At 33.4% G+C, this 12793-nt stretch overlaps 1 protein-coding gene across 4 annotated transcripts in view; it reads left to right on the top strand.

Moving 5' to 3' along the window:
- The window catches only part of Diaph3 (diaphanous related formin 3), a 460724-nt gene that overhangs the window by 284689 nt on the left and 163242 nt on the right, over window positions 1-12793 (top strand). For all 4 annotated transcript variants that reach the window (XM_077792732.1, XM_077792731.1, XM_077792729.1 and 1 more), the window contains one exon: window positions 6004-6128. In XM_077792732.1, the coding sequence (XP_077648858.1) occupies window positions 6004-6128 (125 nt within the window). The remainder of the gene's footprint in view (window positions 1-6003; window positions 6129-12793) is intronic.

The raw sequence follows: 12793 nt of genomic DNA, 5'->3' as shown, positions 1-12793 counted from the left end.
ATAGCGATACCAGACTTCAAACTATACTACAGAGCAATAGTAACAAAAACAGCATGGTACTGGTACCAAAACAGGCGGGTGGACCAATGGTACAGAATTGAGGACACAGTAACCAATCCACAAAACTACAACTATCTTATTTTTGATAAAGGGGCTAAAAGCATGCAATGGAGGAAAGATAGCATCTTCAACAAATGGTGCTGGGAAAACTGGAAATCCATTTGCACCAAAATGAATCTGAATCCCTATCTCTCGCCGTGCACAAAAGTTAACTCAAAATGGATCAAGGAGCTTGATATTAAATCAGAGACATGGCATCTGATAGAAGAAAAAGTTGGCTACGACCTACATGCTGTGGGGTCGGGCTCCAAATTCCTCAATAGGACACCCATAGCGCTAGAGTTAACAAATAGAATCAACAAATGGGACTTACTCAAACTAAAAAGTTTTTTCTCAGCAAAAGAAACAATAAGAGAGATAAACAGGGAGCCTACATCCTGGGAACAAATCTTTACTCCACACATTTCAGATAGAGCCCTAATAACCAGAATATACAAAGAACTCAAAAAATTAGACAATAAGATAACAAATAACCCAATCAATAAATGGGCCAAGGACCTGAACAGACGCTTCTCAGAGGAGGACATACAATCAATCAACAAGTACATGAAAAAATGCTCACCATCGCTAGCAGTCAGAGAAATGCAAATCAAAACTACCCTAAGATACCATCTCACTCCAGTAAGACTGGCAGCCATTAGGAAGTCAAACAACAATAAGTGCTGGCGAGGATGTGGGGAAAAGGGCACTCTTGTTCATTGCTGGTGGGACTGCAAATTGGTGCAGCCAATTTGGAAAGCAGTATGGAGATTTCTCGGAAAGCTGGGAATGGAACCACCATTCGACCCAGCTATTCCCCTTCTCGGTCTATTCCCTAAAGCCCTAACAAGAGCATGCTACAGGGACACTGCTACATCGATGTTCATAGCAGCTCAATTCACGATAGCAAGACTGTGGAACCAGCCTAGATGCCCTTCAATAGATGAATGGATAAAAAAAATGTGGCATTTATATACTATGGAGTATTATTCTGCATTAAAAAATGACAAAATCATAGAATTTGGAGGAAAATGGATGGCATTAGAGCAGATTATGCTAAGTGAAGCTAGTCAATCTTTAAAAAACAAATACCAAATGACTCCTTTGATATAAGGGGAGTAAACAAGGACAGGGTAGGGAGGAAGAGCTTGAGAAGAAGATTTACATTAAACAGGGATGAGAGGTGGGAGGGAAAGGGAGTGAGAAGGGAAATTGCATGGAAATGGAAGGCGATCCTCAGGGTTATACAAAATGTCATATAAGAGGAAAGGAGGGGCAAGACAAGATAATACAAATGGAAGAAATGATTTACAGTAGAAGGGGTAGAGAAAGAAAAGGGGAGGGGAGGGGAGGGGAGGGGAGGGGAGGGGGGATAGTAGAGAATAGGACAGACAGCAGAATACATCAGACACTAGAAAGGCAATATGTCAAGCAATGGAAGGGAATCTGATATGATACAGCAATTTGTATATGGGGTAAAAGGGGGAGTTCATAATCCACGTGAATCAAACTGTGTAATATGATGTATTAAGAACTATGTAATGTTATGAACGACCAATAAAAAAAAAAAAAAAAAAAAACACTGGAGAAAAACAGTAGGAGATCATAGAAGAAATAAGAGTCCCCAAATGTAAGTACTGTTTGTGAAGTCAGAGGCCTGGGGTGTCACAATTATTTGGATCTGAGGATTGCAAGGGGGAGGGGGGTAGAAATGAGCAGATTACTAGTACAGGAAATAGTTTGTGATCCTTCCGCCCACTGAGCTGTGAGATTATGAATGAGCTGGTTGAGGGCAAGACACATACATGTCCAAGTTGACTAAGAACCCACCTGATGAATTATTAACTGAATAAAATAAGAATTGCCTTAAAATAGTTTAATCAACTCTGATGACAGTTCTGTTTTATGATTTTTCTTCTAAATAATGAAACAGAATATTTCTTGATTTAAGAAATGACTTAGTTTAAAAGATAAATTCAAACACACGTCTCATGTAGATACACAAGTAAAATAACACTTCTTTGAGAATTTACAATTTAAAGCTCTCTAGTTTGGATTTCTAGTTTAAAAAAAAATTAGTGACCTTAAAGAATTTGACTTGTGTAAAGTGTGGTAAATTATGTTTGATGATACATTAAGGAGCTGTCCTTGGAAATATAAAAATTGCTGAAATGGAAAACACCAAGGGAATTCTTAAAATGCTCTTTAGTTTTATCCATCAGATCACTCTAAACATTAGATTGTAGTTTATTAGCCTAGAATTCACACACTCCTCTCTCCCTTCCAAGTGTGCTTTGGTCCTTATTTAAAAACCAACAGTGAGAGGTTGGTCGATTATATTTAAATCCACTTAAGAATAATGCACATGTAATCTAATCAGAGACTGCTGATGAAGCATAAAAGATGGCTTAGTAGGATTTCCATCATAGAGTAGCTGCAAGAACCATTTTTAAAGGTAGCTTACTAGTGATGGTGCTGACCTTAAATGTTTGGATATGCACCCAGTATTCATAAGAGTTGAAAATATCAACTCTTCTTGGGCTGACTTCCACACTAGCCTGTTCCTGACCTGGTGCTTGTAGTGATGACTTTACTTTTCCTTTCATTCTAGTATTACTTTTTTAAAAAAAAATCTTTAAGCTTTATCATTTCTTATTTATTTAGGAATAAGAAAGCCGTGGTGTATTCTTTTTCAAAAAACTTCTTCATACTGCACTATTTGGTTTGATCTATTATGAAGTATCTCTGAAGTAAAAATATATGGTGAGATGCTTCCCATTCCACTGATGTGGAAATTGGTCACAGGAGAAGTTGCTTCAGATCATGAAGAAAGCAGTTTGACCCACTGGTTAGCAATGAGTTGGATAAGTCTCAAGCCTTTCCTTTCATGGGGAAAGGTCTCCAGAGGTACTAATAATATGATTCCAGAGTTAGAAATATTAGCCCAACCCCTGACATCCAGGGAAAGAGGGGGACTGCAAATTAAATTAAATCGTGAATGGGCAATGATTTAATCTCTAATAACTTATAATAAAGTTTCAACAAAGACTATGAAACAGAGGCTAAGGGAGCTTCTGGGTTGTTGAGAACATGGATATGCTGGGAGGGCATGTGCCTAGAGCAGGTGAAGAATCTGTTCTACCCTTCTTATTCTTTATACTGTAAATCTCTTCCATTTGACTGTTCCTGAGATGTGTCCTTTATAAAACTTTAACTGTACATATAGCAGTTTCCTAAGTTCTATGAATTATGAGCCTTAAGGGAGGGAACTTGTAGAATCCTTCAATTTATAGCCAGTCCTTCAGAAGTATGGATGGCCTCTTGGACTTGCAGCAAGCATCTGATATGAGAGCAGTACGGTGAGACTGAGCCTTTAAGACAATGACACTAACTCTTAGTAAGTAGTGTCAGAGTTCAGTTGAATTGTAAGAAATCCAATTAGTGTTAGAGAGTTAAAGAATTGATTGGTGTTGGAACAATACATTTGATGTCAGGGAAAAAAATCTGACTATGTTCCCTCCAAAGACTTACCCTGTGCTCTTTGTCAGTGGAGAACTGTTCATTCATCCTTCCAGAGTGCTTAGGTATTTTTCCATGGGCTAAGTCATCTTTGGATTCCTTGTAATTAATCTAAGCATGAATGTACAAGGAACCAATTATATGAAAACAAGTTTTGTTTATTTAAATGTTATTGATAGGGAGAGTAGAGATTATGAAAAACAAAGAAGTAATTTCTCTTAGTACTTTCTGTACATCAAAATGCCTGAATTTAAATTCTGAATTTTCCACTTTTTAGTTATCTGATCTTTTTACCCACCCTCTCAGGTTTAGTTTGCTCATGTGTAAACTGGAGATAATAACATCACCTACTTCATGATGTTGTCTTTGAATGAACTGATTATTGGAAAACATTAAAGACATTACCCAATATTTGTAAACACTCACTAGAGTTACCTGCTGTTATTATTATTTTCATTATCAATATTGTTATATTGATTACTAATAAGATTATAGTATAGTACATTAACTTATTTTTTAACCTAATTAATAGCACAAAGTATGACTTATACACTTTTTTGAGTACATATTTACTTAATATAAAAATCTTGCATGTTCTAGAACATTTATTTAATCAGAAGTTTCAAAGTTTTAAGAAGTTTAAAAGTGACTGAACCACTTGTAAGATTTCCTGAGAAATGATAAAGGAAATGCTAATGAGACATTAGAGGAGAGATCAAATAGACTAGGAGAGCAAAAGGAATCTCTTCTGTAATGCAGAAAGAGAACTTTGAATGAAGCAAAATAACCATTTGGAAATGAGAAAAGTAAGTGAAACACCATGGACCTGATCAAATAAGTGTTCTGCTTGTGGAAGATTGACCAGCAGACACAAAAATGAAAGAGCATAACATAGGATATGGATGTTACTACCATGAGCAGTGTACAGCAAGACATGGGGAACATGAGTTAAATAGATTGAATTCCTATACCAAATACTACCATTAATGGAAACATTTCATACAATCCATCATCTCAATTATTGCATTTTTTTTTTCTTCTACCGGTGCTTTTGATTGAACCCCTGGCCACCTGCATGAGATGCATGCATTCTGCCTTGGAGGTACACTCCCAGCCCCAATTTCAACTGTGAAAACCACAAAAAGAGGATGCATGAGAAATAAACTAGTAAGAAAATATGCATGAGTATAATTTCAGAATGGCTTCATCACAGTGGGAACCTAGGTTAAAGTACCCTCATTCTTCAGAGACAAACAAATGTTATATGTGCCTCTATGAAGCGTTCAGTCATTGGACTTAATAAACATTGAATCTGAGAATTAGATTGCTAAATTTTTAATAACAGACTATGTTGCAGTGTTTTTTAAAGCTATTTATGGCAATTTTAAACTATATGTTCTAAAAACTCAAACCCATTTTCTTAAACATTTAGATCCCTTTTAAGGATATTCCTTTCTTTATAGGTAATATTTGATTTGTCCCGTTCCTCAGGATTAATTCCAGGTCTGAAAATGACAAACTATATTGGATTAATTTTGTGAAACATTGTTTTATATAGTTTTCATTGAAAGGAACCAGAAATCTTTTGTTTTTCTTTTTTAAACTAAAATTCATCTTAAATCTAAAGCAAATGTACAGAAAGTTGGTTTGGGCCATTTTATTTTCATTGTTGGTAACTTTTGATTCTAATGTCATGTAAGATAGACAAGGCAAAGATTTGGGAAATTGTTCTTAATGATCTCTGTTTTGCTGTGCTGCCCCAATATGTTCTGATGCTGCCTCTGTGTCTTGGTTTACTATTGGTTAGTTGTGTGTGCTGTGAGAGCAAACTTAATTCCAAGAAGCAAAATATTAACTGGTAATATTAAATGCAAATTGTGCCCATAGCTTCAGTAAAGAAAGCTTGACATCTGTTATTGTAAATAGCCTCTGAGACCTTTTGTTTACTATTATGGATTAGCTCATACTTTAGAAGCCACTTTTCTTCATCTTTATCATCTATTCACTGTTTCCTCAAGAGATTCTTTTGAAACCTCAGAATTATATAAGCTTACTTTTAAAACATTGGTTTTCTTTGTCTATCTGAATAGTATGATTATTTTATAATATTTGTAGTGGTCAAGAGCTCTAATTTTAAATAAAACTTATTTCTTAAATGTTATTTATTCATGTGGACATTTCCTAAACTTCTTTTGTCTTATATTTTAAGTAATCTATTATTGACTTTATAACTTTTTTAACAAATTAAAAGGTGAAAATCTGTGACACTCAATTTTTAATAATAAATTTTCTTATGAGGTTTTAAAAAAATGTTATGTTTCTAGATTGTACCTTTTATATATTATAATTTTGTCCTTTGGAGGCATTTAATATACTCTCTTTTAGTCTCTGTAGAAATGCTGGAAAAGAATTTGAAGCAGATGGGAAGGCAGCTTCAACAGCTTGAGAAAGATTTGGAAACCTTTCCCCCTCCTGAGGACATGCATGACAAGTTTGTGACAAAGATGTCCATATCCTTTTGATATCTAAATAAATTTAAGTCACTATCAAGTAGAAGTACAATTTTTTTAATGTTTTAAATGTCTTTATATAACCAAAGATGATTCTGAAGTGTCAAATTGTAGGTGTTTAACCTTTGCCTTCTTTTAGGAAAATTTAAGTGTTCATCATGAGTAACACACCATGTATTTCTATTGATTTTTTTTCCCTTTCTTTTTATCTACTTGGATAACAGCATATTCTCCCATCTTCCCTCCATTCATTTGCCTTACTTTCTTGTGATGTTTATGATAAAGAATATTGAAACTCAAGAGAAGTTTGCGGGTAAAGCTATGATGAGATTTAGGTACTGTAGACATATTTCAGAAAACAGATATAGCCTGTATAAACTCATGGTGTGACTAGTCAGCTTCAAGGGTTGATATATATTAGAAATTAACTCATGATCCACAAAAATTAATACTTCATTTCAAAATACTGCACAGTCCAAGATCAAAATGAAGTTTGTCACAATCACTACTTAGGTTTATATTTTCTTCACCCATGCTAAATATGGCAGACACCATGGCAGATATATAAATTAATGAGACTGATTTCTTGCTTCATTTAAGGCTTTCTTTGCTTTCAGGTATCTTTGTTATCACTAATTTTGTAGCTTAATCGCTAATGAGTAACTGAAGTAATGAACTCTTTTTTTATTTCCTGAAACTAAAGTTGAATCATTTTGCAAACCATTATATGAAATTAAGAGACTGATATCTTTTGTGTTGTAATGAAATATTATTACAATGAATTATTAAAATCCCATATGGGCTTGTGAATTCTATATGAAAGTGTAACCAACTTCTAAAATGAGTTCTGATAAATTGACACTCCTAATATTTTATTTTAAACTGAAGTACTTGAAATAAAATGACTACTTTTCCTCTTTCTACTACTTCTCCCTTGAGATTTAGTGAATCACAAAATTATTATTTGGCTTGTCATAGATTATATTGTATATGTTTTCAGCTTAATTGTGAATTACTTCCATTTTAGCTTCCTTCACTGTCTTTGTCGGGAATTATCATAAAATGCACTCCAGCAACAATCAATTTAGACTAATGTGGTTTGTTTCCTTTCATGTTTCTTACCCATTCCATTCCTTGTTTAGGGATTATACCTTTATCACTATAGTGAGTAAAGCTCTCATTTTTTGTTTTCTTTTTTAAACTAAAGTCTGTATTTATCCATCAAGAATACATTTTTGCACTACCTTCTTTTTCGTCAAAGATTGCTTTTTTAAAATAAATGTTATCGCAGTTTTAACAGTTTCATCATTCTTCCCTTCTCCTCCCCTCCCCAATCATCCTTCAATGTTAAAATACTCATATGTGAGTTTATCATTATGTCATTAAGTATTGTTAATTGAAATGCTTTTTTTGTGTGTGTGTGCCCTATGGGTAGAAACCATTTTAGTAAGGATTTCCACTATAACTTCTAGTAATATGTTGTGAGTGCGATAATTATGGAGCCTAGGCTTCTCTGCCTCACAAGAATGCCTGAGCTGGGAGTAAAGGTGGTAGGATCCTGCTCAGCAGACCATCTCAGGACATATTCATACTTGTATTCATGTGACATAATAAGCTGAATGATGTCGGCTTCTTGAAAGGTATGAAGCTCATAAAAAGCAACCAGCAGGAAATCAGAAACAGGAAGGATGATGCTTTGTTGGAAACAATTTTTCATTCTGAGTACAATTATCCTCCATGGACAAGAAAGCTACTATATCCTGTCGCTAAATATCACAACCTAGAAGCCTCTAATGAACTGATTAGCATTCATGTATCTCTTGGAAGTCAGATATATGAACAGTTGGTGCACTTTGCTATTGACAAAGCTTATAATCATAAATATTCTTTGCTGAGATTAGATTGCACTAGTTTGCTTTTCATCTTAGTAAGACACACTAGTTTTGAAGTAATTAAATTCATTCATTGCAAGACTTTGTTTACTTTAATTAGGACTGACAACAAGTCAGATTTTGAATATTAAACGCTTTTATACAGATCTTATTAAAATGGCAAATTGTGAGCCTCTAAGATCTTAGAAAATGGAAGCGTTTGGAAGCTAAAATGCACAATAAATAAAAATTTATTAAGTTTAAGTTCTTAACACTCAAACTTTATGTTTTATGTTTAAATGTTTATTAGTTGAGGTACATGTCAAATGTTTGATTCATCAACCAATTCAAAAGAATATATGCATTATTTAATTTGTTAAATATGAGTCTTTAGAAGTACATATTTACTTTAAACAATCATGATTTCCTGAACTATTAAATAATCTGTTACATGAATTGTTTTCAATTATAAATGTAGAATTTTGTTATGAAATTTCACTAATAGCAGTCAATTTACCGTATATTGTGTTTTTATTATTCTAATGCATGCTCTTTGTTAACATCTACTTTGTAACATGAAAATACAAATTTAGTACTTCCTTTAAAAGTCATGCACAATTATTTCATATATCATTGGCTTTTTCATAATAATTATTATTTTCCAGTTGCTAAGCCTGGTCAGAACTATAATTAGTGTTGAATAGTTCCACAGTAAATATTTACTTGAAAAATGTGGAATACAAATTTTTGGTAGGATCAACATTGTTGTTATATACAAGCTATTGTATTGTAGTACATACTTATTAAATTCTTACCAGTGAGAAACTAAGAAAATGCAATGATTTATGTCATGTAGTCCCTGTTCCTTTCTTTTGACCTTTAAATTCTTTAATAGTTCTTATTTTTAGGAAAATAACAAATAGATCTTAGAGCATGCCCTTGATAGTCTCCTTCCAAAGGCACTCGCTTTTCTATTTTCTTTCTACCCCCTCTCCTGAGTCTGAGGAAAAAAAAACCAAAAACAATCATTTTGTTAAACATTTATATATTTTTTATTTATCACCACTTATATGGCAAGTTACCTGATTCATTCCTGTGTTATATTTTTAAAAATTTCTTCATCCAAATCCTCCTTTATTTTCATACTTTTCTTTATTGTTGTTCCACTGTACAGGAATATTTTAGGTACCTCTTAAATTATGGGGTAGATGCCAAAACCATCCCCGTTAAACTCGTTGAAAGACTGATATGTCATGTATCTGTGTTCTGTACTACAGAAAGTACAGCATTTTCAGGTAAAGGCAATTAGAACATTTTTTCTTTAGTTGAATTACATCTAGAACGTAAAATATAAGATTGCAATGGATGAAATGTAAACCTGTGTAATGTATGATCACGATCCAGTTGAAGCAGTGGAAAAAGGGGGTAATTAAGTGAATTATTGTAGCAAATTTTTCTTCTCTTTGAGTTAGTCTTCTGTCTCCTTCCTTTCTTCTCTTCTTTTCTCTTTGTCACTTAACCCATTCTCAACAAACTTTTAAGATTCAGGTTAAATAGCCTGCTTTTTTTCCTCTATGAATCCTCTAATTTGTAATTATCTTTTCATTTCCTCAGTCTTATTCCATTTATATGAGAATGGTATACCACTTAGTGCTGGCTGCTCTTCTACCGTCATGCCTTGTTGTTTTAATCAGTTTAGCCAAGATTTTCTTGACTACCCAAATCAAGTTAACCTCTCTGATTTATATGACATCATAAAGTTTTATTTTCTTCCTTATACTTAGACTATGTGAAAATCTCATTTACTTATTATGTGCTTTCACAATCTAAGATGTATGTTTCACAACTGCAGGGACTGTACCCTCTAGAAGGGTGTTTGAAGTGCAGTGAACTTTGGGAATACAGACTGAAGGGCTGACTCTATCCTAGCACAGTGTAGCCAAATTATTAAACACAAGGGACTGATTGAAGCTGGTCCTTGGAAGACTTATTATTGCAGATGGCAGAAATACAATAATGAAAATATAACCAGAGAATAAATGTGAAATATATGTCTGGTAGATAGTTTGGGAGTATGTACCACTGGCAGACCAGAAGAGAATTACTAAATCTGAGTCATGCTAAACATTAAATACTTGTATTTCAATCCATATGAACATAGTAGTCATATGTTTTTCAAATGGGAAGATTGCACTGATTCACTTAGAAATGAATGAGAATTTGTCCTGAGTTTCATTTAAGGTCAAGAAAAAAAATAGATTTCATAAAACATCATGCAGTTAGAATGTAAATATTTTTGCATGACTTTATTCAAAAGTATATTTCGTTGAGTATCTTACAATGTTTTTTAAAGTTCTTTGCATATATAGAATTTTATTCTGGGAAAAAGATAATTAAAGCCTAGCTATTGCTGACATGAATGTTACATTTATTTAGAGTTTAGCAGCTTCACTTATTTTTCTTTTAGATGATGATGATTTTTTATCTGGATCTTTCACCATCCCTTAATGAGAGTAGCCCTTCAGTACTGACATAGTGTGCCTCATTCGTGTAACCAGTTATTCCATCCTATCAGACAGTCATTTTAAACTTCCAAGGATTAATTTGGCTATTTCCAAAATTGTTTCAGTTTAATCACGATTTTGCCATTCTTGTGGGTAATTCCAGTTACTCAAAGCCCCACTTCATTTTCTTTGGCAGCAAATTGCTTTATATGTAATAATGATAAGAAAATTGACTTTAAAAGCTCTCTAGCTGTTAGAACAAAACCATGTCATTTCCATGCTTCTGGCTCTCAGTCATCTTTTTCATCACATCTTTTAATAAAATTGTTCTGTTTTATAAGTCTTCACAGACATTTCTGATATTTCATTACTTATGATTATTACCTGAAAATCTAAAAAAAGGTGTTTGCTTTATTTTCATTTGTTTACCAGATTCTCAAGAATAAAATTATCAGTATTTGTGAAGTACCTATTCTTAAAACTCAAAACCTTATAAGCAGTGATAGGGGCAGCAAAGGAGTAGTTATAGAATCATCTAATGATAGATGTTCTCCAAAATAATGTCATTAACCTATTTTCTAGGGTAGATAATCTTTAGTAATTCTGTTAGCTCTTTACATCCAAATTATGTGTGTGCCTATGCATGAATATGTGCAATTTTATGAGTAAGGCATTCCATGGATTTTTGTTAAGTAATTTTGGTGGACATTTGTTTCCTTTCTCCTCAAAGAGGAAGAATAATAATATGTAATTAGAACCAATGTCATTGCAGATGACTAAATGAAGTTAGATAGCGTCTAGAGAATGAACAGAAAGTAAGAGGTGACCACACTTGTTAGAAATGTGGTGAGAACAAAGCCCCACTAAAGAATTAAGATTAGAAAGGAAAACTCACAACTTAATTATAGATCTAGCAGTAAAAATATGCCATAAAAATTTCCAGGTAAGTGCAATAGACTACAAATGCTGTGGTCTACTGGTACAAATGGCTACTCAAACCTGTGGAGATTAGAGGAATGTATCATGGAAGAGAAAGAACTGAAGAAATTCTTCATTGGTAAGTTTCAACAAGAAAAGACAGAAGTAAAAAACTTTTCTTTTAGGTAGGAATTAAGATTATATAAATAATGCATGTTTTCCATTTGGGACATAAATAATTTTAGGTGAGAGCTTATTGATTATGTAAAACCATTTATAAATCAGTGTTGAGTTCTGAATGATTATTTCTGAATGTTTATTTCACGTTACAGATGAATAACTATATATTCTATTTAATAATAGTTTCTGCATGCATTTCAAATGTGATTTTTATTTACATAAATCCACTTTACCTATAATATTTCATGAATATTGATATTACATATGGAAACCTGTTTTATGTGATTCTGTTTTATGATCTCTTGCAATTTTGTGGTTTGACTAATTATACAAAATGTTTTGTTACTTATCCAAGAATTGCAGAGTGATATCATAAGGAAATGTACCAGTTACCGGCAGTATTAAAATCTAGACTAGAAAGTGTAGAGAGGCATGTTGCTATTTGAATGAACATAAAAGCTGAGTCACATATAGATCTTAAGGTCATTAAAAAGACCAGCTCTTGCCTTAGAATCCAGGTTCCCTGCCTTCTAGCCACTTTTCCTTCTGAAATACTACATATACTACTCAGCACAGCTTAGTATGAAAAGAAACAGAAATAGAAGGGAAACAGATCCCCTGGGGATCCACTGGCAGGGATTACAGAGTTGAGCTGTGACTGACTGGCTGCCTCAGGGCCTGTGGGGAGGTCAGGCTCTGATTTTTAGAATTGTTTCTTGTGTCCTGGATTCATTCCCTACCTGGCAGCAGCAAGGTCTCTCTTTGTTTATTGATTCTTTTATTCCCTTCCTCAAAATAAAGGGCCTGCCTCAGTTTCCTTATTTTGTTCTCTACTGGGAAGAACTTTTTTTAGTTGTGAGAATTTTTTTTTTCAGATATAAACATTCTATTTTAGGTTTCTTACTCATAGCCTGAATTCATTTAACTTAATTCAGTTTAAATTTTGCTAAGGTGTGTTTATACATGTACATTATTCAAAGATACTAACATGACTTCTGTGAATTTAACTCTGTATGTTCTGTTTCTTTGTCCCAATTTCAAGGAACCATAGGAAGTTATAACTAATCCTGTAAGAACAGTCTTTCAGAATATGGTATCAAGATCTTATATCTGATTGCATCAGCAATTTGTTGCACAGTGAAGGAAATGCCATGGTTTTGTTAAAACATATATTCAACTATCAGTGACTATC

This window comes from Urocitellus parryii, chromosome 2, assembly GCF_045843805.1.
Source record: "Urocitellus parryii isolate mUroPar1 chromosome 2, mUroPar1.hap1, whole genome shotgun sequence".
In the NCBI taxonomy this organism is placed as follows: Eukaryota; Metazoa; Chordata; class Mammalia; order Rodentia; family Sciuridae; genus Urocitellus; species Urocitellus parryii.
Note: the sequence above shows the minus strand (reverse complement) of the source record. Positions and strands in the feature narration are given on the sequence as shown.